Here is a 27869-nt window from a genome sequence, read left to right on the forward strand (position 1 = left end):
TTTAGGTGTAGTTGGGACATCTGTAGCATAAAATATTTTTAATAATATTTTAATATTTTTTTATAAAATTTCACTCAATTGATTTTCTGTCTTACTTAGTGCTCTATTTCAGATAATTCAACTCATCTTCGTTATTCTAGTGATACTCAAAATAATTAGTTAAGTTTGCTAACGGGCTGCCTGTTTTCTGAATTGCTTTGAAACCTGTTCGCCGATTCGGTTCACCTCGTTCCTTATAGAAGCGGGTAGATTCGAAGCGATCCAGAGGTTCATTAATTTATCTACTAATGGAGTTTATTTAGCTAATTGAACACCTCTACTTCTCTGTTTCTTTTCAATTCCCGGAGAGCGTTTCATTTATAATCCCTGGCCGCCTTTGTAAATTTTTAATTAAAACCCTCGTGGAAAAGCGCTATAATGCGAAAATGCGTTATAAATTAAATATATTGCGAATCGACTCTGGGTCACTTACTAATTTAAGCCAAATGTAGCCGACTGTAGATTTTGCCTGTAAAGAAAAGGCATTGTAACGGATAATTGGAACGCTGTTCTTTTTGATATACGAGATGAAAAAGAAAAGAAGTGCCTTTCGAAGTTCGCATGTTTTTCAAAATAAACATTACCGTGTTATTTCGTTAAATTAAAGAGAACTCGGGTTATATTCTTTCTCTTTATTTTCCTTTAATCCTACATCAAAAACATCTCACTTGATCAATGACTGTTTATCACAATTTATATGCAAATCATAAAAAAATAGCCTACGTGTATTACTCACTATAAACACGAGTTAAATGTTGTTTTTTGTATTTATAAAATGCATGAAAAATATAAAATTATCTGAACTGGGGGATCTTATGGTTAAGCTCGAGTAGAACTCTCGAGTCAACATTGACACGCCTCCAGGATTTTCTGAAGCTTCTGTCACCCTTTTTTCTAACCATGCTGAACAACAATCAAAAAAATGTTTGTTGAGGGATTGGATAATATTGAAAGTTTTACCGAATTGGAGGGTTCTGATCATGGAATTAATATGTCATTTCTGATTAGACGAATATAAACAGTTTTTGAATACTGCAGCTTAATAACTTTAACTTAATAGCTTTTAATAGTGAAAAAATCCATGTGAAAGTTTAATTGATAGACGACGTCTAAAATGTTTCATATTGTTTTTTTCCCGACGAAAGTAGTTCAATAGTTGAATTAAAAATTGGTGGATACTTTGAAGTTGTGAGTTTTGTTTCTCAAACACTGCGACCTTCTGTTGTTCGCGAGCTGCTACAAACTTGTTGATGTGTTCGACACTGATGACTTAATTGGGTCCGTCTACTCTCGCTGGCCTAAAAGTTTAGTTTCTGACAGTTCCTCACTGAACATGGCACGAAGTAAAAACAGGCCAGAGTGAAACGTTAGCCAGGGAAGTTAACGGACACAGTAAAGTGATCAGTCGATCATTCGTTATCTGATTATTATCGATCATTTTTGTTCGACCTATTCTCGCTTTCATAGTCTGTCAGAGCGTTCCGGCATTTCGTCATCTTCAAAGTTAAGTCAGGAGAAAACCTCCAGCATACTACGTATAGAAATATCACATTTGTTGAAATAATCACTTCTGAATTTGTTTAAGTTTTATAATGCGTTAAAATAATATATTTATATACAACTGGCACACATTGTTTTTTCTCTCTCGAAAGTTTGTGCTTACCCTTTTTACAAGGCCAAAGTTGTGGACTTGCTAATTACGAGAAATGGCTTAAACGGAATATCGATAATAAGGGGGTGGGCGGGAGGTGAAATTCTAGGACTAATCCATTAGGGTGAAATCCTCCGCGGCGTCTACCGCTCGTCAACCCCATTTTTGCAACCGTTTTCAGACAGACTTTTGTAAACTTGGACATTTGTATTCGCTCCCAACATGAAAACTCTTTTGTCGGGAAAGGCGTTTTCAGGCTTTGGTCGTTTTAAAATTTACGCGTCAAAAGGTGAATCACAAGCTTCAAGCGGTGCACAAGTATCTGAGTAGGTTGAAATAATATCTTTAATTTGAGTGAAGGCATTTAATTTAATAAGAGTGAACGTTATAGTATGCTTGGGGGTCTTTGTGATCGACTATCGAGTTTCCACAAACACACCAAAGTAGACAAGTTCACACTCAGGGATGGCACTATCATCCTGTATATCGCAGAGGGATAGGATTAGGGATAAGAGAGGCGACCATAAGGTCTACTGCACCTTGACCTAATAGATCTATTGTGTTCCTTTGTTAATTATAACTCACCGGCCAGCTTCAGGCTATTAACCAGCCTCCACAGCTTTAACAGTGGTTCCTTTGTGTAGGATCTTGCTTGTGGTTTTTCTTGTCGTAGTTGCAAAAACATGCACCTACATCCGTCACAGAAATATAAAAGTGTTCTGTGGCCTCCTCCTATTCCTGGCAGTATCTGCACAGTGTTTCTTCAGTCTGTATTCCTGTCCGGTGCATGTGCTTTCTTAAGTGGCAGTGCCCCTTCAGAATCCAACCAGAATCCTGGTTCGGTTGCGGTTACCTTCCAGTAATTCTTTTGTAAGTTTTGCGGATGATCCTTCTATGAATCTCTTCGCGTGCCTCATACCTGTGGTATTGTTCCACCAGGTTTTGAACTCATTAAGGATCCATTTTAAGATGTATCCTCTTTTGCGGCAGGCTGTTAGGCCGCAGTAGGGTTCTGGGTCCATAGAGTCCATGTTGAGTACCATTTTGGCCAACATGTCAACCTTTTCGTTGCCCCTATGCCCCAAATGTCCAGGGACCCAGGCCAGAGTCAGGTTTATGGGAGAACGAGAAGTATAGTTGGTACGTAAAATTGAGGTATGACATCAATTCTGGGGAGGCCATATTCAAAAGGCCTGGGATAAATATTATATCGGACATATTTCTTCTTGCACGGAGATCATTTAAATGAAAAGAGCTTGATTTGTTGCGGAAGGAAACTAATTTCAGGAATTTCGCTTGTAATTTTTGTAACATTTGGAAGTTTATATTGGTATGTGGAGGCCAAACAGAACTAGCATGCTCTAGAACTAGTCGGACTACTGAAGTGTAAAGGAAGATCATAGAGATGGTTTCTGTGAAGTCATGGAAGGATCTATAAAGCAATCCTAGTATTTTGTATGCCCTTTTGGAAATGATTTCTATGTGAAGGTTGAACGATAATTTAGTAACAGACCAGATTTCTAAATCTTTTATAAGTTTACGTAGTAAGCGATAATAGTTCCAGTTCAAAGATATGCTATTTTCATATCACCTTTTGTTGTCTACTGAATGCCGAAGAGGAAGTAATAATTTTAGATCGTCTACTAATAGTAATGATCATATAGAGTGAAGTATAGAAGTAAGGTCTTGGATAAAGAAAAGAAACAGAAGTAGACCCAAGTGTAGACCCACGTACGCCAGAATTAAGTTCAAATTCAGAGGAATTGATAGATTTAATTCGAACTCTTTGAAGACGGTTTTTTACAAAGCTGTGAACCCATAGGAGCATAGTACTACCGAACCTAAATTCTTTGAGTTTGATATACAGGGTGTGTCAACTTCTATAGCCCACCTATTTACTTCGAAAACGATAAACTTTATTTAGCCAAAAATGGTTTTATATAAACCCTAAGTTATTTTTGGCTATTAATCACTTGGTGCTAACAGATTTAACATAACTTTCTCATGGAGCTAGGAAACAACACTAACTGTGTTATTTTGACTGGGAAGTCAATATTTTTATTGTACAATTCCATTCTATAGCTTGTTGAGGGCCACTTTTACTGAAAGGAGGATCAACCATTTCTGAGTTATACCCAACTAAAGACGCGTAAAGGGGTGTGTTTTTTTGACAAAAATTCACAAACAATTAACTTGGGGTTTGTATAAGTCCATTTTTTGCTAAAGTTAATGTTTTCGAAATAATCGGGGAGTGCCAGCCAAAAAGCATACCCCCTCACGAGCCTTCCTTTGGGCGTAACTCAGGATATTTGATCCCATGATAATTCTCTTTTCAGTGAAAGTGGCATAAAATATGCTCTACAATCGAACTGAACAATAAAAATATGAATTCACTAATTTCGTGGTCCGCTTGACCAATTAATATATTACAATTAATTAAGGTTTTTAGTTGGGATAAAAAGTCAATGGCACGAGCGGGATTCGAACCCACGATCTTTGGCTTGATACGCCGCTGCTCTACCACTTGAGCTATCGTGACCTCGATGCACTCTGACACCAACTTCCCATCTCAACCGCACCTTTTGAATTTTCCCTCCTTTTTGCAATAAAAATATGGGATTCTTATTTAAAATAACGAAGTTAGCATAATTTCCCAGCTAGATGAGGAAGTTATGTTACATCCATTACCACCAGGCGATTTCTAGGCAAAATCATTTTTTTGCAAAAGTTAATCTTTTCGAAATAAAGGGGGCGGACCATCTTGTTACAAAAAGCATACCTCCCTCACGCGCCTTCCGTCGGGCATAACTCAGGAATGGTGGGGTCTAAACAAAATTATCCTGTCAGTAAAAGTGGTATAAAATAAACTCTAGAATCGAACTGTACAATAAAAATGTGGGATTCTTATTTAAAAGTTAACAAATAACAAAGTTAGTGTTATTTCCCACCTAGATGAGGAAGTTATGTTACATCCATTACCACCACGCGATTTCTAGGCAAAATCAGTTTTTTGCTAAACTTAATCGTTTTCGATATAAAGTGGTGGTGGGCCATCTTGTTACAAAAAGCATACCTCCCTCACACGCCTTCCCTCGGGCATAACTCAGAAATATTTGAACCCATGATAATTCTCTTTTCAGTGAAAGTGGCATAAAATAAACGCTAGAATCGAACTGTACAATAAAAATATGGGATTCTTATTTAAAATAATAAAGTTAGTTTTATTTCCTAGCTAGATGATAAAGCTATGTTACCAACGGTTTAGGCGTAGACACTGTAAGGTAAAGGTCTAGGGTTCGAATCCTGCGGCCTGCATTCGAACCCGACATACTTATAAATGGGCTTTTTTCAAACCAACCGGCACCCTGCTATGACCTTTGCTGTTGGAAACCCTCGTAAAAAAAAAGAAAAAAAAGTTATGTTACATCCATTACCACAACGCGATTCCTAACCAAAATTAACTTGGGGTTTGTATAAGACCATTTTTTGCCAATCTTTTTTTGCTAACCATTGACCATTTTTGCTAAAGTTAATCGTTTCCGAATTAAATATGTGAATATGTAGTTTGAAAGTATTTGTATCTATTTTGTAATCTGCTAGGTCAAAATTTTCGTTTGGTTAGAATAGAGTTTATCTTATTGATAAGGCATTGTACCACGTTTCTCTCTAAAAGAACAGCAAGGAAAACTAATATATGAAAAAGAGCGTGTCTGTTTAGGAAGGTACATCTATAATGATCCTTTGTTACAAAAATAAAACCTCTTCATTACCTAAGCTGTCAGCGCCTCCCGACCTAATTTGTACCTCACAAGAGGGCAGCCCATTCGTTAAAGGAAGTTAGATGAAAATCCGTTCTCGCCTGAGGAGGATGCTTTATAAATATTTTTCAGTAAAACCGGCCAAAGAGGTCCAATTAGGCCGTTTTTCCCGGATGGATGTTTCTTTCTTGAATACGGAATTAGCCCCGTCTATTCAGCATTAAACGGCTAGAAGTTCAACCCCCCGAGCTTGATGTTCAAGCAGGCCGTGGTTAAAAAGTAATTTTTATTTACAAAACCTCCCCGAGTTTTTATTGATTCGTTTATAAAAAATGTTTTTCAAATACCCTGCCGTTCATTCAAACGACAAGCTTGATTTGAGCGAACAAATTGACCAGTTCTCTTGAACTTTCCTCTGAATAAAAAAATAACCACTAAAATCACAATTGCAAAGTTCATTGTTCCTCTTTTTATTAAGTGAAGAAGATATTAGTGGAAATAAATTAAATCTTATTGGAAATCTTTTTGAGAAAAACATTTTTATTGATAATAATTTTATATTTTTCATTTTTGTTAATTTTAAACAGGGTACTCCTCGAAGTTGGAATTGTTGTTTTTACAGTTTTCCTGAGTAAAATCTATTTATCAAATCATTGTTAAAGTGGAACATATTTTTATTTTAGATGTAGGCATCAAAATGCATACTTTAACACATTAAAATTGTAACCATCGTCCAGTTGTACTATCACATAAACCCAACACATCTGTCCTTTCATTCAAAATTGAAAAAAAATTAATGTCAGTAGTAATATTGACATATTCAATCCAAATTAATTGGTAAACATAATAATTAGGTTGGACGCTATGCCCTCCGTCTGGCATTTTCTTCACTTTACATTTTTTTGAATCTCGGTTACACCTCCTTTGGTCACTCTATTTGATAAAGTAAGTATGATTTACATGTGGTATTTTTGTATTTAGTGAAGACGGTGAGAATTCTAGCTTACGATTAACAAAATATTAATACGCCATTGTTCCAATATTGGCTATCCTGTTTAAACCAGACAAATTATGAAATATAATAAAGAAAGAAATGGGCAGAGTGAGATGAAGTTAGGGATATTGATAAATAAGTAGATAGAAAAAGAAAGTGAGAGAAAGAATGACAGTGATGAAGGAGAGAGAAATAGAGAAAGTCTGATGGGGAAATTAAGAGACAAAAACGAAAGAAAGTGAGAGAAACTGAGATTGAGTAAACGAAACAAACAAGAGAGGAAGGGAGAAAGAGTGAGCGAAAGAGAGTGTGAGTGAGAGAGAATAAATGAATGATTGAATGAAAGAATAGCGTTTTGTAGTGAGAAAAGGCAGACAGAAAGAGAAATGAGATAGTGAGAGAAAGAAGAATATTGAGTGAGGAAAAAAGAAAGAAAGAGAGAGAGAGAAATAAAGAGAGAGAGAGAAATAGAGAGAAAATGAGAGAGAATAAATGAATGAAAGAACAGTGTTTTGTAGTGAGAAAAAACAGAAAGAAAGATCAAAAAGTTAGTGAGAGAAAGCGTTTGTGAGTGAGCGAAACAAATAAGAAAGGAAGGGAGAGAGAGGGAGCGAGAGAGAGAGAGAGAGAGAGAGAGAGAGAGAGAGAGAGAGAGAGAGAGAGAGAGAGATGAGAAAGAAAGATTTTCATTCATAACCAGGTCTTGTCTGATTTTAAATAGTACAGCTAATTTGTATGAGATATTATCTAAAAATTTGAGTCCTTTAAATAATAGTAGCAGTTGCAATATATAAATTATTATTATTATTTGGAGATCGTGTGGTGCAATCTGCCACTTGAAATGGCACTCTCAACACGACTCACAAGAATGACACATCTACACGGAAAACAAACACTTTGAGCTCCGAAGATGATCTCAATAAAGATCGAAATGTTGGCACGATAAAGAAAATGTTTTTCTAAAACCTACGTCACATCAGACCGCATCTCACGATCTCCGAATAATCAACTGCTTACGGTTACTAAAGACCACACATTATTATTATTATTATTATTGTCATTAAATTATAAAGTATTGATCTTTCGTTGAGGATTCTATGTATTAGAACTTTTGGAAGCTATTTTTCACAGTACGTTTTTGGCTTTATGATTTGTCTCTCCGTATATTCAGGAAAATTCACTCTAAATAAAATTCATACTAAATATTACGGTTGATGTTTATATTCGTTACCTGTTTAAATCTGTAGAAATTTATAGAAAATGTATTTATACCATGCAGGCTCCAGAGCACAGTAAGGAAAAAGTAAAAAATAAGTCGATAGATTTTATAAAATTGTTCAATTCGGGATGGCCAATTTGTAATGATTTATCGCCAGGAATGTTGTTATTGGTATTCTCTAAAGTGCAAATTTTTTCACCCCAGTCTGACCGGTGTTAACTCTGCCTGGATCAATAGGGATAGAATACCAGACGTCTAAATGCTGTTTTCAACTTGATGCAATCGGTTCGTTTGAAATGTGACCTGCTCGATAATTATTTCATAAAACCACCCGCAAGAGCCTATATAATTGAAATAAAAAAGTATGCTACATTACTTATTCCAAAATAAACATACTTTCGACTTAGTAAACTATCTTCTCATGTCTTATTTATCTTATTTAAGAAAAAAATGGGCGTTGTATCATGTAAACACTTCTTCGAAATAGAACTTAGATTAAGAGAAGTTGTAATCAACTATCATCCAAGTTTTACTTTCGGCACATTAATTAGTAAGTTTATTCCCATTAGTGTACATTTACAGGCGAAACTTACTTTGCTACTCGTATTTATATGCCTATTTGCCCTGATAACTTTATATAAGTACTACTTACCTTAAACTAATTTCATGTCATTCAGTAAATATTTTTTATAAATCATGTATAAACTATTTTATATGTTTACGCTAAATGGGTAAATTCTCGGTTTTAACAAGGGCAAAATTATTGAAGAGAGATGGATAAAGTTTAAGTTTATAGCGTTTTGCAGTGAGAAAAGAAAGAAAGAGAAAAAAGATAGTGACAGAAATTTATAGAGAGTGAGCGAAACAAACAAGAGAGGAAGGGAGAGAGAGAGAGAGAGAGTGNTATCGTGCCAACGTTTCGATCTTTATTGAGATCATCTTCAGGGCTCAAAGTGTTTGTCTTCTGTGTAATTGTGCCATTCTTGCGTGACGTGTTGAGAGTATAATAAAAAAGTTGATTAATTTTCATTTTTTATTTTAAACGCTTGTGAGTTAGAAAAAATGAAAAATCAGTAGAACTTACTAACAATAAAATATATTTTTTGACAGAAAATAAATATTTAATCCAAGCGTCTTAGGAAAACTAAAATTTCATGTTTTAATGAACAGACGGAATGAATATTAACATATATACTTTTTGCGACTTGAAAATAAATTGTTACTTGAATACGTTTTAATTGAATTTTTAATTTTTTTTTGTTTTAAGGTCACTAGAAAGTATATACAGATGTATAAGATGTGTAAGAAAAGTTTTAAGGCAGTCATGTGACCTTGTAATTTAGTGAGTTCCCTAAAGGAAAACTTATCTTACTTCAGACATCAGCCTTGTGAAAAACAGTCTGGTCTGTCGAGTTTACCACGACACTTCAAGTTAACGACACCGAGGCTAACGCAATTATTCAATTGAAATTTAACCGCGTCTCGACAGGGACGACGTAAAGTGTATTTGTTCAGTCAGGAAGCCCCGAGGGCGTCGGTAGTGATCAATGAAACGTAATTCGCTCAAGTCGTTAAACCTGGTGCCACGACTGTCGAATCCGACGGCAGCATTTGTATTCATAAGTAGCTTCGACCTAGTCAATCATTCATCACTCGCCGGTTAATGCGCCCTCCTTGGAAACGGCCCTTCTGAAATATGTAAGGCCCGGAGGATATTGCCTTCCTCTCTAATTAAAACATGTTATGCAGATTTCAGCACGAGAAGACGATCCACATACACTCTACGACGGTAGATTCAATTTTTTATCAACCAAAATTTAAATTCTTTTTATAGAAAAAATATATATATTTGTAGTTCGCGTACACTACGGGCATTCAATAACCGAGGATGTCGTAAATTAGGAAAGTATAAAAATGATATTTTGTAACTTATCGTTCGTTCGTCTATTATTGTTGGTTTGTTACTGAAAATAGTGTGAGTAAAAATTTAAGGAACTAACGAAAATTGACGAGAGTCAAATTTAGTTAACAGTCCGAGGACATAGCATGGTCCGTCGTACAATATTGGCTCCGGTGAAAGCTAAAGCCGGGAACACACTTACCCAATGCAACGCTATGCGACGCTACCCGACGCAAATCCGAAGTCCAATTTTCCATTACCCCCGTGCAATCTGCAATAAACTCCATTAGTAGATAAATTAATGAACCTCCCCGCTTCTATTAGGGACGAGGTGAACCGAATCGGCGAACAGGTTTCAAAGTAATTCAGAAAACAGGCAGCCCGTTAGCAAACTTAACTAATTATTTTGATTATCACTAGAATAACGAAGATGAGTTGAATTATCTGCAATAGTGCACTAAGTAAGAAAGAAAATCAATTGCATGAAAGCGGAAAATCCTGCATATATTTTATGCTACAGATGTCCCAACTACACCTAAAGCGGGGAACACACTTACCGATGCAACGCCTTGCGACACTACCCGACGCAAATCCAAAGTGCATTTTTCCATAAAATTGTATTACCCCCATGTACATTAAATTTAAATGAGAACCCCCATTTTTCATATTTTTCTTTAAAACTTAATTTTTTTGGGGAGAAAAATGAGCACTGAGTTATTAAATCGGTCGGATAGAACCGGAGGTGATTTTTTGAAAATAGCCGGAATGCAGTTCTAGTGCGTAAAGCCAGGAACACACTTATCCGATGCTAATCCAAATCCAAAGTCCAATTTTCCATAAGACCATTACCTCCATGCACGTCTGCCCGATGCTATGCAACGCTACCCTACTCTATGCTACGCGATCCCCACTGTCCAAGTTTTCGTCGGGTAGCATCGAGTACAGTCGAAGACAAAAGGACCGCACACTCATATTTTTATTCAAACTACATGTACTATTGTTATATTAATTACAACGAACTTATTTTAATATAAACCAAATTAACAGAGATCAAAAAATTATTAGTTTTTATATTTAAAAAAAATTAATTTTAATGGTTTGGTAGAAAATTGATCAAAACACCGGAATGCCATTTTTTTTATACAATGAATTTAACTAACAATTTATTAGTTAGGTTTTGCTCATAAAATTTGACGAACAATTTATTTCATGGTTTTGCTCATATAATTACACCATTTTCGTCAAGTAGCGTCAGAACAGGACACTCATATCTTTTGTACTTTATTCCAAAGCATGTATATGTAATTTTGTCAATATATTAATTACAACATTCTTATTTTAATATCAAAAATTTATGAGTTTTGTTTTGCTCATAAAATTAAATTAACAATTTAGTTCATAGTTTTGCTCATAAAATTACACCATTTTGTAATTTACACTCATAGTTTTTATAGTTTATTTCAAACTAAGTACATGTAATTTTGTCGTTATACTAATTGGAACATGCCTATTTTAATGTGAACCAAATTAAACGAGATCAAAAGTTTTTATAAAAATTATTTAATTATGATGGTTAGGCAGAAAAGTTATCAAAACACCGGAATAACATTATTTAAAACAATTATATTTAACCAGCTTATTACATGGTTGTGCTCATAAAATTTAACTAACAATTTATTACGGTTTTGCCCAAAATAATGGATTAAGAACAAAAGAGGCGTTGCGATTGCGATACTGGTTTGTGACATGCGTACGTGGCGTGCGCTTGACGTCGCATAGATGTGCACACCCTACCAAAACGTGACAAGGCGTCGGGTAGCATCGGGTAGCGTCGCATAGCGTTGCATAAGGTGTGTTCCCCGCGTTAGCCATTCAGGCTGAATGCATGAAGTTTTTAAGCTATTCACATTGGCATTCTCATTTTTTCTTAAATATATTCTGCCTTAATTACATACCTTGCACACAATCTGGGCAATGGAGTACACTCATCTATGTACAAATCCACATTTACGCTAATAAATACAATGTCGAGGAAACAACACGCATTAGATTTATAAGAGCTTTTCTGTCGATCCGGCCAAATATAACAAAAAAAGATTAACAAATAAGGAACAATATTGCGTATCCTAAATACTTGCGTAGCCTATTTTTTTTAAATAATTATCACGTGTATATTTCAGTTTATCCTTGGAAGTTAATCATCTGCTTTGTTTATATATGTAGTGAACTTGTATGTCAAACAATGGCAGCGTTCAACGGAAAACATTTGTTAACAGAAAATCTGCACGGAAAAGATTGTTAACAACGCCTGATATTTGTGTTATATACAGCTTCAGAAATATGATTTCGAATACAATACAGAAACCGATTTACCATTCCCTTTCCAATTCGTCGGCCGGGTTTCATTTAAATATTGACGGGATGGAGAGACGCCTGCTCAAAGCTCGTGTTTTATTTTGTTTTAATCCCTAGCAACTACAAAGTAGCCCCTGTTGAAATACTACTCTTGAATGTTGGTAATTGTATTATAAATTACACTTTTCTTTAATTTTAAAACTTTTAAATTTTATTTCGATGTTTTAAAATTATGGATTTAAAACAGCAAATTTTTGGGTGTGTGTAACTGTTTTTTTTTTCATAATCCCACAATTGACTTTATGCGTGCTTTTCATTTCAGATTATAGGTTTATTTTTATATTATTTATGTATAATATTATTATTTATTAATTAATCTTTTTATGTAAGGTTTTGGTTGAAATGAAAAAGCTTGTGCCACAAGCGGGATTCGAACCCACGACCTTCGGCACAAAACGCCGCTGCTCTACCACTTGAGCTATCGAGATTTCGATTCACTCGGACACTAACTTCCCATCTCAACGCCACCTTTTGAATTTTCCTTCATTTTTGCCATTATTCAAATGTTGTGTAATCTATTCGATTCTCGGCGACAAATGAATTGGCCACGGAGAGCTTTCTTGAAGATATACTTCATTTTACCTTTCTACCTCAATAGACAATCTTTTGAATTTTGAAAAATGGCCAAAAGGAGGGAAAATTCGAGAGGTTGTAAGTCGACTTCAACAATCCAAAAATATTACACACAGAACAAAACAAACATAAATTTAACTTTTTAGAAATGTTTTACATCAACAGAGATAAACACAGCATCAATTACCGAACACACACATGTAAACTCAGTCGCAGCTACGCTAATATCATTAATCAAATTAAATATCGATGACATACATATATCATCACATCACACAAAACATATAATACAGCATATAAAATACATTTCGATCTTTATTGAGATCACCTTCAGAGCCTGGGGTTTATAAACATTGTTTAAATGTGGAGAAGGCATTAGGGTCATTACATTCCTCACATCAAACATTTTTACATAATTATTCAGAAATCGTGAGATGCGGTCTGGTGTGATGTAGGTTTCAGAAAAACATTTCCTTTATCGTGCCAACGTTTCGATCTTTATTGAGATCACCTTCAGGGCCAGGGATTTACAAACATTGTTTACATTTAACAAATACATTTATTATGTGAAAAAGTGAATTTATACAATGCAAAATATATTTTTTATATTCAAAGTATTTCTACTCACTCAAAGTGTTTGTCTTCTGTGTAATTGTGCCATTCTTGCGTGTCGGGTCGAGAGTGCCAGTGAGATTTTGCTGTTTTATGTTTAAATACGTTGGATTTTGAAGGGGTGGGGAAGGATGTCGGTACAGAACAGACCTTTCACCTCAATGAAGCCGACGCCTTATACAAAAATGTTTCTAAGTACACTTTGAGTGAGTAGAAATACTTTGATGGAATATAAAAAATATATTTTGCATTGTATAAATTCGCTTTTCCATATCCTAAATGTATTTGTTAAATGTAAACAAGGTTTGTAAATCTCAGGCCTTAAAGATGATTTCAATAAAGATCGAATCGTTGGCACGATAAAGAAAATGTTTTTCTGAAACCTACATCACACCAGACCGCATCTCACGATTTCTGAATAATTATCGATTAACGGTCACTAATCACCACATATTTTTTACATAATCTAATTTTTCATAAATTTGGCTTTCCTTTCCTCTACTTCCCACGTCTGTGTTTCCTGAAAGGATAATCAGGCCGAACCATTACTCGTTTTTTTCCCATTGTCGGTTCCTTTCATCTGAAAGAAGCAGACTACTCATATAAAAATTTCTTTCTATCCTGACTTTCTTCCCCACCCCTTCAAAATCCAACGTACATAAACATAAAACATCAAGCCGGCACACAAGAACGGCACATCTACACAGAAACAAACACTTTGAGTGAGTACAAATATTTTGATTGAATGGAAAATTTCTAGCTTTTTATAAATTCATTATTTCCCAAATCCTACATGTATTTCTAAAATTGAAAAAATGTTTATAAATCCCAGGCCCTGAAGATGATCTCAATAAAGATCGAAACGTTGGCACTATATGTTTTTCTAAAACCTACGACCCACCAAACCGCATCTCACGATCTCCAAATAATCATTATTTAGTTTGTAAAATATGAACGTTAATTTATTATGTTCTTTAGCTCATTTATGTTAAGTATGTCGGGACCTTTACCGTACGGCTTACAGTGATGGGCACCGTGTCAACGCTTAAAAAAACCGTTGCGGCCACCGACGGCCCTAATTATTACTTTCTTTGTTATCCTAATTATTGTCTTACATTCGCATTTGTGGTACAATAAAGCAAAGCCTAGGTCACAAATAAATAATATAAAAATGATCCTGTAATCAGAAATTGCAAGGTTACTTCAGGGGGAAGAGGAATATATTTTTCAATGAGCATACAAGGTTACTATTTTTTTATTCCTGTGTTGGGCATTGAAACATAAAACATTAAACTTTTCGTTGATGAGTGTACTCCATGCATTTAACATTTTCAGCTTTTTCCAAAATATCGTTATACTTTTCTATAGTTGAAAAACGCAAGTTTTTTTTTGGGGGGGGGGAATACAGACAGATAAAACAGCTAAAAAATAATTGTTCAATGATAAATAGTTGACAATGATATAACTTTAACTTACAATCATGGAATATGAAGAAATGCATTATGATGTCTGACAGTCAAACCCAGCAAAAATATGCAGACCAGCAAATCTGGGACATTTATTTCTGGACTTCTTTAAATGTTCATTCAATCCGTTTTCCACTTTAGACTTCAATGCTATGTTTTCGACATTGTCTTTATCCTAGCAGGAATTTAATAGTTGTTGGTTCATTTGTAATACCTAAATAGAGAACGTTTTATGATAAGTACTGCGACGACATTCTCTTCCGGACGAAATGATGCCAAGACGAAAAAAAACCCAGTTTCTGATCAATTTGCATTGTTAGCCATTATAGAACTTCCAGTTGTTCTGTAAATTTTGGCCTCTATTTTGAAAAACGTCTATGTATGTTAGGCGATACTTTGGTGGCATTAGGAGCGTTTCGTTTCAACGAGAGTAAGCTCCTAATGAAATCGAGCCCCCTTTAGTCCTTGACCTTCCTCTTTCAGGCTAACACCGCTTCGTAACATTAGTACAAAAGGGACACACGTTTCATACACTGCAAGATATAAAACCTTTCCAAAAATTGTTCTAGCAAAATCTAAAGAGAGATTGACCAGCCGAATGATGCTAAAATTCAAAATTTAATACACTGACAGGCAAAAAATTCCACCCAATTGAATTTTTTTCATTTTCTCGATAAAAGAAAATTCTTCCCTTAATTTATCTCATTGTTTTTATCAATAAATATTCGTTTATGCTGTTTTAAATAGGAACTATGAGTTAGAGGTACACACAATCCTTAATCCAAAACAAAGATAAAGGATTTTTCAATGTTTAATTTTTACGGAATTTAAAATGTTTATTCAATCTCATTTGAATTCTGAAGCTATTGCTGTGTAGTTTTCATTTTTGTTTTCTTAATTTCAATTTTTCAACATAAAAATGCCACTTAGTGCTGAGGATATTGCGCGTGGAGGGGCACTTACTGATGATGGACGTTCCATCAGGTAAGCGGCTATTGCCATCGGAGTTCGCTACGAAACCCTACAGAGACTTTTGGAGAAACTGGGTTTTACCATAGAAGGCCCGGTTCTGGACCTAGGGAGACAGAACCACAGGATGACTGTTTTTTGCCTTTGGAATTTGGCGAAACCGGCACCTTTCTGTTGTTCAAGCGATTCATCATCTCCTGGAAATTCGAGGTGTCCAAATTTCTGAACGCACTACTCGAAGAAGATTAAATCGGTATAGACTAATGGCTTTTCAATCCGTCGAACGACCAGAATTGACCAGAACACAGAGTTGCCCGGATCCCATTTGCTCGAGAATACAGCCATTGGTCTTTGGACGATTGGACGCCGTACCTTTTACTGGTGAGGGTAAATTTGTTCTAGGATCTCCAGATGTGCGTGAAAGAGTGCGGAGAAGGCGAAATGAAAGTTAAGAAGCCTGTAATTCGTCCCAGAACCAACCTTTTCATTTGAGGAATTTACGGGAATTTCAATGGGGAGTCGCACAGAGTTGGTTGTTGTTCATGGAAGGTCTTTGACGTCCACTCGCTATGAGGATGAAATCTTGAACCATCACGCGTTGCCTATCCTCGATGCAATCAGCGACAATCCTATTCTAATGCACGATAACATGTTGCTCGCATAGGACAACGTACCTTCAACAGCATAACATCAGTGAATAAGCTTGGCCAGCCTCTCCTGATTTAAACCCGATCGAACATTTATGAGATAACCTCAAAAGACGGATAAGAGCGCGTCCATCATTTCCTGATACGTCCACTGTCTTGAATGGATTTTTCATGAAGAATAGGCTAACCTTCAGCAAAGAGACATTTCCACAATGGTAGACAGTATGCCGAGGCGTCTTCGAGTTGTAATTAAGGCAAAAGGAGGAAATATTCGATATTGAAATATTAAGTAAAAATCTAAAACAAAATGAAAACAAATTTTATCTGTCCGTCTTTTTTTTCCTTTTCCTTAGCAAATTACATTTTTTTAAACTTTTTTAGACAAATACTCAATTATTAAACGTTAAAAAACCTGAAACTTTGATTAATATATAAAAATATATACAAATCAAGTTATGTCAGAAGTGGGTGGAATTTTCTGCCTGTCAATGTATAAGGTCCAATAGATTAGTTTTTGTAATTTTCCTATGATAGATAGATAGATAACATGCTTTATTCACATTAAAGAGAAGCATTACACAATATACAATATTAAAAACATTTTGCAGCATGGATGGTTATCCGTCTGACGGAAGGTGGCTGATCTTTTTCAGGCGTGCGAAAACGAAAAACTAAAAATAAACTATATAATAATAGTAATAATAAAAAAATATAAATAAAAACTCAATTATAAAAACTAGATGATTTTAGATACAACAAGTTAAACAATTATAACTCGGTATTGTATTCGTACCTATATTGTCTGGCATGAGGTGCATAGTGTGCTAGACCTTTCGACCTCTCAATATCCACGATATTTAACAGATGAAGCAACTGAGACCTGGAAAGCGATGCATACCCGAGATACAGGATACGGAGCTCTGACAGTGGGCAGCAAAATGAAAGATACCTTCAGTAGCTCTTAGGTTACAGAGGGCGCACAAAAAAATTCCGTCGTCTTCCTTCCATGGCACAGAATTGAGAAACACTTGCTCGCATCTGAGTTTAAGTAGCCATCGAAGAGTCGCAAGTTTCATAGAACGACTAGCTTGAACGTTTAGATTAAAAGTTGCCTTAAGGTGGCCATTCACGATCACTCCAAATGGAACCGCGCCAAGCCGTACAGCTCCATTTGGAGTGCCTGAAATTTGAGGGGGCATTCACGACCGCTCCACAGCCAGTCGCTCCGAACATTAACCAGTGAATTACCTTCTCAAAATGGATGACGATCTCTTGTGCAACTCTTCTGTTTATTTACATATTAAAAACAAAAAATCGAAGAGGAAATGGTGTAAGAAGTAGCTCCTGAACAGAAGCCGTAATACCCACATCAATTTGATGAAAGGTCTTTCCCTTGAACCCGCTGATTGGAGGAACTATTTAAGGATGGATGAAACGTCTTATTTATTCATTATATTTAGTGTTTTATTGACCAAATGACTTCTTTCAATTATTTAATCTGTTTTGTAAGGTTTTGGTTGAAATGAAAAAGCTAGTGCCACGAGCGAGATCTGAATCCATGGCCTTCGGCTAAATACGCCGCTGCTCGACCACTTCGATCCTCTCCGACACCAAAAAATGGCAAAAAGAGAGAAAATTCGAAAGGTTGTAGGTTGAGATGGGGAGTAGGTGCCCGAGTGGATCGAACTATCAAAGTCAGGATAGCTCAAGTGGTTAGCGCAAAGGCGTATTTAGCCGAATGTCGTGGATCGAATCCCCTCGTGACAATATTTTTTCATTTCAACCAAAACTTACAAAAAAAAGATTAACGTCTTTTTATATTTACTCCAGCTTGTTAGCCCCTCGATTAGAAAACAAAAGATTGTCATGAGAGAAATCATCACTACAAGAAAGGTTGGCAACCACATTATGATTTCTCGCTACAGGGATGAACTACAAAGAACTTAAGTTCTCTACTACTATTTCTGATCATTGTTAGGGGTTATCAATACCGCATCTCTCATTGCATTTGTATCCTTTATTTTGAAAACGTCGACCAACTGGTTGAGGATCGAATTTCTTTTATTTCTATCGTGGTAATATAATCATTGTCCACCACTTTCATAAACATGGTAAACTTTCATACATTTCAATCACCTCAACAATAAAATCTCGATTGGATGTCATTACCAATAAAGAATAAACGTTTTTGACTTTTTGAGAAAGTACGACGGAGATGTTTGCTCAGTGACAGAAAAACGGAGACTGCTCCAAAAAAACGAGGGTTTTCACATTCACGACCATGCCAGCGCGCCAAAATTCCCACCCTCCACGCCAAGTTTTCCCATTCACGAACGCGCGATGCCGTCGTCGCGCCATAGATATTTGGAGTGGCGCGATGGAGTTTGGACCGGCCGAATATTCGGCACAGCCGGGCACGCCAACTCAGTTTTGCCATTGACGTGGTTTTTGGAACGGCGTCGCTCCGTTTGGACTGCTACGAGCGATCGTGAATGGCCACCTTTAGAGTGGTCTAGGGCTTTAAAAAGAAGATACCTGTTTGAGACCTGAGCTCGATGCTCACAACTCACACGATGTTGATCACGTAGCCTGCACAAAAGTTCCACGGTATAATTGGGCCACCTCGAGAGGTTTTCTAAACAAAAAGAAAAACTGCAACCATATTAAAACCTAATGTATTCCTAATTAAATTTAGTAATTTTCCTATGTTTTCATATATTTCCTGTTATGGAATTGGATTAAAGAACCTGTAGCTTGTGTTATCAATCATTTTGGGTATGCAATCTACGCTGCTTTGGTCTGTTTTTCTCTATGTGATGGCCCATTTGTGGTAGATTAGTGTCACTGATATAATCGGAAAAGACCAAATTTTAGCTTATACCCTTGCCGTTTATATACCCTGCAACAAACCGACAGTACGGGTTATTATAAAAAAGAATATTCTATTTGTTCTGGAATCAGTTTATCCGGAATTCTGTTTGCGCTGCCGGCCGCCGAACAAGCGTGAATTAATGACTGCAGAATGAACCCATAAACAGCCAGTCAGGAAAACAACATTCGTGCGAGGTTTGCTTTGAAGCGGTTTATTGTTGTTATTACAATCCGCCGTGACAGAAACGATTGCATAAATTATTTCATTAGGCAATGAATAGAAAACCCGGGCGCAGTCCAGTAATAAATAACACACTTTATGACACAACAATTAATATTATAGCAGGAGGTTATCAAATCTGTCTAAAAAGTTCCCATTTTCAAAATCTGAATTGTGTTAGGTTAATTATACCTTTCAAACATTTCTTTTCAATACGTCCCTCGTTTGTCGTAAAATATTAATCTTATTGAAACCACACGAATGGGAATATCACTGAAAAATCCTATGAGATTTATAGTTGAATTGAAATTATTTATAAACCGCGGTGCAAACGTTCTCAACATTTACCTTTTAGAATTTGTAAGTTCGTAGTTAGTATTATAATTCTTCTCAACAGACGAATCCTTCACGAAGTTCCTGGTACAGTATTATTCCTTTCTGGTGCTTAGCTATGTCAAATAAATATTCCAAAGTTTTACACAAGCAAAGAACAAGGTTGAAAGATTTTTCATGTATGGTTTTTTTCTAAAGATAACGCTAATTTTCCATTGAACATAACCTTTGAGAAATAAGTATAAGTATTAAAAGCTAATTAGTACAGGAAACTGTTCTGCAGCGCCAAATCTGTCAGTATTTACAGAACCGAGAAAATCTTACTTAAACTTCAGACAGGAACTTTAGAAACCTGTAAAAGTTTATCTTCTATAAGTGATTTTATTTGCAAATAACAATAAAACAGAAGAAGTTCAGGTTTTTTACAGTTTTTTTTTTCCATCGCTTAATCAAATTTATTGACGGATCAACATTTTAAAGGGTGGTGATTAGTGACCGTTAGTCGATGATTATTCAGAAATCGTGAGATGCGGTCTAGGTTTCAGAAAAACATTTTTTTCTTCGTACCAACGTTTCGATCTTTATTGAGAACATCTTCAGGGCCTGCGATTTACAAACATGTGGGACAATTACACAGAAAAGAAACACTTTAAGTGAATAGAAATACTTTGATTGAATATAAAAATATATTTTGCATTGTATAAATTCATTTTTTCACATACTACATGTATTTGTTAAATTTAAACAATGTTTGTAAATCCCAGGCCCTGAAGATGATCTCAATAAAGATCGAAACGTTGGCGCGATAAAGAAAATGTTTTTCAGAAACCTACATCACACCAGACCGCATATCACGATTTCTGAATAATCATTTTACGAAATTCGGGGCATTTTATGGAAAAAGTTGTGAAAGGTTAAGTAACCTGTACAGTGATATATCTCGAATACAATTAAGAATAAGACTTCGAACAGTAGGGACTCTTTACTCCAATTTGGAATGTAGGATAATCTCCTGAAGTATTCAGGTCTTCTTACTGTACAATATGAATAGAAAAAGAAGATATACACGAAAACCTCTTCATTCATCCTTTCGTATTTTCAATCCTTTATGCCATTTTTCAAATGTTGTGTAATCTACTTGATTCTCGGCGCCATTGAAATGACCACGGAAATCTTTAGTGAAGATATACTTTATTTTAACTTACCATATTCACAAGTTTTCCTGGTCCGCTTGACCAATTAATATCTTTCAGTTAATTAAGGTTTTAAGTTAAGTTAAAAAAGTCAGTGTCACGAGCGGGATTCGAACCCACGATCTTCGGCTAGATGCGCCGCTGCTCTACCACTTCAGCTATCGTGACCTCGGAAACTAATTTCCCATCTCAACCCCACCTTTTGAATTTTCCATCCTTTTTGCCATTTTTCATTCGAATCCCGCTCGTGCCATTGACTTTTTTAACTTAACTTAAAACCTTAATTAACTGAAAGATATTAATTGGTCAAGCGGACCAGGAAATTAGTGAATAGTACAAAAGTGAAATAGCAGTCGAAAATGCTTTTGAGTTATCCAGTAAAATAAAGCTAAAAAAGATATTTATCTGAGAAAAAGGATTATTTAAAAAAATCCCCGTTATAAATGTAGCTCTGGCTTAATTGTAATTATACTCTCGAGATCGGTCCTCACACGTTCAACAGAGCAGATCTCATTTTACACTAAACAAAGGTGGTTGAATATTAAATTTCACGTTATAGAGTCTTCCTGATATATAATAATATAAGCTTTATTTACACGTTCTGCGGTTTCAGCCGTTTTTATGGCTGTGAATAAATCCATTTAAACTCTATCATTACGATCTATCTTATGTATTTAAGGTAGCCACAGTAAAAAACACTGTTCCATTTTACAAAAGTTGTCACAAGCATGAGTTATAATAGGAAAAGTAATATTCCCGACAGACGAGTTTGGTTTTACCTTAATAAATTATGGTGACTAAATGTCATAATTCATGTAATAAAGTAACAACTAGAGAGAGAGAGAGAGAGAGGGAGAGGGAGAGGGAGTGAGAGNTAGGTGTTTTGAATTTGTATCATTTTATTAACCTTTTGTTCATTATTCCATCCTCACTATTATTTTCTTGTGCTGCGCAAATGCGGGTTAGATAGACAGACAGATAGATAGATAGAGAGAGAGAGAGAGAGAGAGAGAGAGAGAGAGAGAGAGAGAGAGAGAGTAAAGATTTTTGGAAATATTCGATCTACAATTGAGTAGAAATTTCCTTAGTAAGGGTATAAGTCAATTTAACTAAGGATCTAATAAAACAGATCCAGAATGATTTTTAGCACCAATTCGTTTTTATGGGACCTATCAAGTCCGACATTTATGTAGCGGCGATTGATCAATTGAAACGGCGAATGAGGCCCAGGCAAGCTCTGCTCAGAAAAGATCAAATTTCTCCTTTCGACAGTAACAGCCTGAAGCGATGTTTACTGTCAATTTTCACAGTTCTTTCTAGCGGAAAATGGTTCCTTTCTGAAACGGAAAGAAATAAGAGAAAAATTTATAGGCACATGATATACTTGCTACTTCTTTTATTTTCGAAAATTTAATATGCACTTCGCCTTCCCAATGAACATAATCGTTAGTTGATTTACAGGTAGAGTTAGTTAAATTTACTAAAATTATTTCCATTCTATGATAAGAAGTGTACGCAGGTGGGATCTAATAAAACTGTTTTGGTATATTAGGTCGAAAATTGTAAGATTCTTGTCCGAACATTCTTGCTAATGAGCATAGGAGCTGAAAAAATGTTCGAACTTGTGGTTTTCTGCTGTTATTGTGATTTTCTGTAGTCATAACGAATAGACATTTTTGTAGTGGATTAGCCCGGGGAAAATGTTTTTCTACGATGTCCGATGGTTTGCATAAAAATTCATCACTCCTCCCCACACTTTTGATTCCAAAACGACGTCAAACAAACAACCCGCAACCAAAGTAGTTAGTCATGGATATGACTTGATAACCAGGTTCATCCTCAAACTGCTCACCGAAGTAACGTTTTCCTGATAACGATTTACAACTCATTACAATTCGATCCCCACAAATTGTTCGAATCCTTTGGAAATTCTGTGTCACATTTGACTTCGTACTGTTCCATCAGTCTTATTTACATCGTGGAAAAATGCTCCAGAAGCTTCTACTCATCAAGTTGCATTCCATATTAAAATCCTTAAATCATATTCCATAAGTTCAGCTTCACTCCATTATAAGCCAGTATGTACCAGTCGTACCCAACCTTGAGTGAAGCAGTGCTACCCTCGTGTCATCCTGGACACTTCTGAAGCTCTTGACCAGGTATGACACCTAGGCCTACTGAAGAAGCTTAAAAGAACAATTTCTTCCACTTATTAATTCATTCTTAAATCTTATTTATCCGGTCATCTGTTTCATGTAATCCACGGTTTCGCTAGATCTACTATTTAGCCTGGCAACGCTGATGTTCCTCAAAGATTTATGCTGCACCATTCCTCTATACATCTACTCTGCTTACCTTCCCCTTCACCTTGTTTTAAAACTCCCTGGCTTTAGACTTGGAATATCATGGTCAACAAAAACAAATCCCACCATACAGTTCTTCATCAGCAATATTAAAATACCAACGACAAACCGATAGGACTGTATGCAAACAAATGGGTAAATTGGAAGCCACCAGACTGAAAAAGCAGACTGTATACAGAGAAACGAAATGGTCAATCCAAACTGACGCTATAGGGATAAAACTTTATAGTGAACTACTTTATCGACTTATGAACTGAAATTCTACTAGATAACAAAGAACTTCAATCGAAATCGTATTCAACCCTTACAAACCTAAGTCTACCGTACAATGTATAAATGCTATTTAAGGAGCCATACTAGTCAACACGACCTAAACATCTACCGTCCTAGACCTTGTGAAATCCTGATATCTAAAATTCTACTCCAAATCTCAACCTAATTCATTAAAACATAATCTATTCCTTGTTACTTTTCCTACGAACCCTCCCAGACTAAAACGGTTGTCCCAGGTTTGAGCGGCACAAATATTTGCGCAACGAAATAAATGTATAATTGCGGTACCACTGGGGGAACGTCGTTCTCGGTACTCACGCTATGAAACCATATTCGCCAAATATTATTATTATATTATGTTGTATTCAGTTTAAAATTAAAATAAAAAACAAAAAATGTATAATTGCTCTGGAAGATTTTTCAAATTCAACATTAGTACTATCGTTGAAAAGCCTATATCAACAGCCTTTGGATTTTGTCATTATAAGTGGGGAAAATGAGAAATAAAAAGAAATTCAATAGTTCTGTTTTTATCTCTAAACGTAATTTATTGACAGATGCCATGTTGCTGCCATTGTATATAGATTAGAGGGTTGTAACCCCTGTACAATTTCCTGGAAAATAGGCATTTGAAGGGCGCGGAAAACTATTTCTTTGTTGTTTCTTGCTAAAAGCATATTTTTAATGCTCTTTGCAAAACCATAAAAATTAAAAATCAGTCTTCGCTCGAGCAAATTGGAACATCTATTGATATACAATGTAATAGTTACTCTGCTTACTCTGTGGCCATTCGATTTGCAATGGAATATCAAAAAGTATTTTTTCTCAACTTTTTCGCCTTTCGCCGAAACAACTCTAACCGACCATCTTAACTGGGGATTAGGATCCTACAACCTACTCGAAATGGGATAAATCTGGCCTTTGGAAATCAGTCATCAATCATCGGAAAGAGAGACAAAAATTAATACGTTTGAGGAATTTTTAGTGATTTCATAGTTATTTTCTCTTGTAATGACACGAAAACTCAAAGATTACTGTATAAAATCAAAGAAACGAAATACAACTGTCTAACGGTTGTAATTCCGTTAAAATTGGATCAAATTCGGAGGTGCAATGAAACTTTAAATGTAACACCGACTATCAGAGAAATGGGTTCGGTTGGTTCAACCCAAAAAGTATATTTTTCAAAATATTTTTTATCATGTATAATGGAAGCATCTGCTTACCTTTTATACACCTGCCCTCATTTAGTACAAATTTGCATATTATATTCTTATCCTAGGTAAACAAATGGTCTTCCCTGGAATATGTGTCTAATATTTTTCGTATTTTTTGACCCATAGGAATCAGTGGTCCCACATCTGTACTGGTTAATTTTCTTGTGAAGCAATTTTATTTGGTATTTCCGCAAACATAGAAAGCATTTCAAAAGCGAAAAATCTTTAAAAATTATGTTTTTTTTTTTCAAAAATACAACTATTTCCAGTACAAAACTGTATATATGTTTTTTTTTAATTGTTATTATTCCGTTTATGTGTTAAATTAAAAGAGGGAAAATTCGAACGGTTGTAGTTTGGGATGGAGAGTTGGTGTCCGAGAGGATCGAAGTCACGATAGCTCAAGTGGTTAGAGCAGCGTCGTATTTAGCCGAGGGTCGTGGGTTCGAATCCCGCTCGTGACACTGACTTTTTTATCTCAACCAAGACCTTACATAAAAAGAATAATTGATTATTGTTATTTTGTTTTAAAGGTGGAAAATAAGAATATATTCACCTTGTTGACATGCAAAAACGTTGTAACACTTTTTTACAGAGCTAAGCCCAAATCTGCACAAGCATGAACATACTTGCATGCGGGTGCAGAGTTGAGCCTATCACTTCTCGCATTGGGTATTCCTCGGGTTTATCTGCCCAGCCACCGGAGTTGGCCTCCGGATGCCGTCAACGTCTTGGTCAATACAGCACCCAATGCATTCAGCTCCAAAATCCAAACTTATTTACACTCTCACTCATTCTTAAATACATTATTTCCTATGTACATACCATTCAGGGTGGTGGAATACTCACCCTTTACATCTTTTATAAAACTAGCCTAATTGAGGGTCGATTGAGTACTCAGTAGTTTGCCATCGGCCCTGTCACACTGCACATTCACGCCAATAAAATTATCGATACTGAAGCTATTGTCTTATCTTTCATTTGTCAATACTTATTATACAAATCAATAAACCTTATAGGAATCACACGGAATCACCCTTCAACTAGATGAACACATTGACCAACTAACTCTCCAGATGCCAGTCAGATTCGCGGGCTTTGGCCCAAAAGTAATAGGCCTATTCTTACTCGGGTGTGGACCCGTTTTTAATGAAATAAATCATCCACGTCATTAACCATATAATTTTGTAGTCTTATTAATTTTTTTGAGCCTTTCATTTTTAAAATTAGTACTAAGCAAGTACATGTGATAATTAAAAATTACGAAAAAGCTCCTAGCGATAGTCTAAGGAAACGTAAATTACGAGTTTTATAGATATCTAGTCTAGAAATAATCTTTTTCTGCCATTATAAGGTTTTTTACAGGTCGTAAAAAAACATCCTCATGTGAAAATTAAAAATTACGAAAAGCTCCTAGCGAGTAGCCTAAGGAAACGTAAATTACGTGTTTTATAGATATCTAGTCTAAAAATAATCTTGTTCTGCCATTATAAGGTTACTTACAGGTCGTAACAAAACAATAACTGCTTTCAGCTTTTCTTAACAGTTTTATACATTCTTCGTAAATTACATCTCGAAATGGATGTTAACACTTGTAGTAAAAAAGGCTTAAGTCACTGGCTTAATAAAATTGTATCTTTTTACATTAAATTAAAAAATGCATCCTTCCCTTTTCAGCTATAATAATTAATGAGATCACAATCTTAAAATAACAAGAAATAAAAATTAATTTTTTTATATATTTTAAGATGTGATTCTCAAAATATGTTTATTCACAGTGGTTAATGTGATTTTTGTGTTCATTTTCAGTGTTTCGCCAAGGAGAAATCGGAACGTCCTGGTATGTCATCCTTACCGGTAGTGTTGAAGTCAAAGTCAATCAGGAAAAGGTAACGTACCAACATTAAAAATGTTATTTTTAGTGAGTAGTTAAGTAAAAATTTTACTATCAGTCATTGCTGGCAGGCCTTATCTAGTTCTTTCGCTCCCATGAGTTTGTACGACAAATGACACATGACATTCAAACATATTTCCCTTGTTTTTTTCCCTAAATATATTTATGAACGTTTAACCGTGAAAATATAAATACAAATTCCAATATTTAAAAATACAAAACTTTTGCTGAATGGCAGCTGATAATTAAATGAATTCAAACATTAATTTTACGTATTTTTCTATTAATTATTCTTTGTATGTAAAGTCTTGATTGAGATGAAAAAATAATTAATATGGTCAATTATGACCGCTGAACATATATGGATTAATTAATTTTACGCTTACTTCTTATCGCTCATTAAAAAGTTTTTAATCAACTGTTGATTTTAGTGAGTAGTTAAGTAAAAATTTTACTATCAGTCATTGTTGACAGGCCCTATCTAGTTCTTTCACTCCCATGAGTTTGTACGACAAATGACACATGACATTGTTTTGCAGTGAGAGTAGTTGCAATGAGAAATTGCAATTGTCTTCTTGCTTAATTGAAAGGGGTTAAACCTACTTAGATTATAGAAAAAGACAGCTTGTTGATTAAATAGTGAAAAACAACATCATTTGGGTCATTGCGTGATGTTTCTTCATTTCTAGATCTATAACATTCCAAACTTGAAGTTTATGAATATATTTTCAATTAATTAATCTTTAAGTAAAGTATTGGTTGAGGTAAAAAAGCCAGTGTCACGGGCGGGATTCGAACCCACGACCTTCCTAGATTTATGAATATAATGTATGTAATTATCATGAGTTTTCATGTGTGTACTGGGTTTTGAAATAGGGTTCAATATGAATTTTGTCATATCTGATGAGTGAGAGAAAACAAAATTTTTTCGGGAAAATGTACAGAACACGATAAAGGAAGTATTGAATGAGTTAATTAGTAATTTGTAAACAATAAAAAAAATTGAAGCTAAAACAATGCAATTTTAGAGGCATAAAAAATATAACTAAATAAAAAAATAAAAAGCACGGATGATGTTACAATTTCCCGACAGTTTTATATTTCTATGAATTCGCTTAAATAATTTTAAAAAATCAATTAGCACTTCTTAAACAATTTATAGTTAATTTTATATGGTGGGGTATTTAAATTTAATCTGCTCTTTTGTCCATGCTGAATATTCAAATTCTGTAAGTCCGTAGCGTTTTGAATGGTGAAGTCAA

The 27869-nt window shown here is 35.2% G+C and overlaps 1 protein-coding gene across 1 annotated transcript in view; it reads left to right on the plus strand.

Moving 5' to 3' along the window:
- LOC112127602 (rap guanine nucleotide exchange factor 4-like) overlaps window positions 1-26602 on the plus strand; it is a gene marked incomplete at its 3' end in the record, with an annotated part of 115026 nt that extends 88424 nt beyond the window's left edge. Inside the window, exon 3 of the mRNA XM_024228778.1 lies at window positions 26523-26602. Coding sequence (XP_024084546.1) covers window positions 26523-26602 — 80 coding nt within the window. The remainder of the gene's footprint in view (window positions 1-26522) is intronic.
- Between the last annotated feature and the right edge of the window lie 1267 nt (window positions 26603-27869).

The sequence above is a fragment of the Cimex lectularius genome, unplaced genomic scaffold (genome assembly GCF_000648675.2).
Source record: "Cimex lectularius strain Harlan isolate CLEC.00 unplaced genomic scaffold, Clec_2.1 scaffold273, whole genome shotgun sequence".
NCBI classification, from domain to species: Eukaryota; Metazoa; Arthropoda; class Insecta; order Hemiptera; family Cimicidae; genus Cimex; species Cimex lectularius.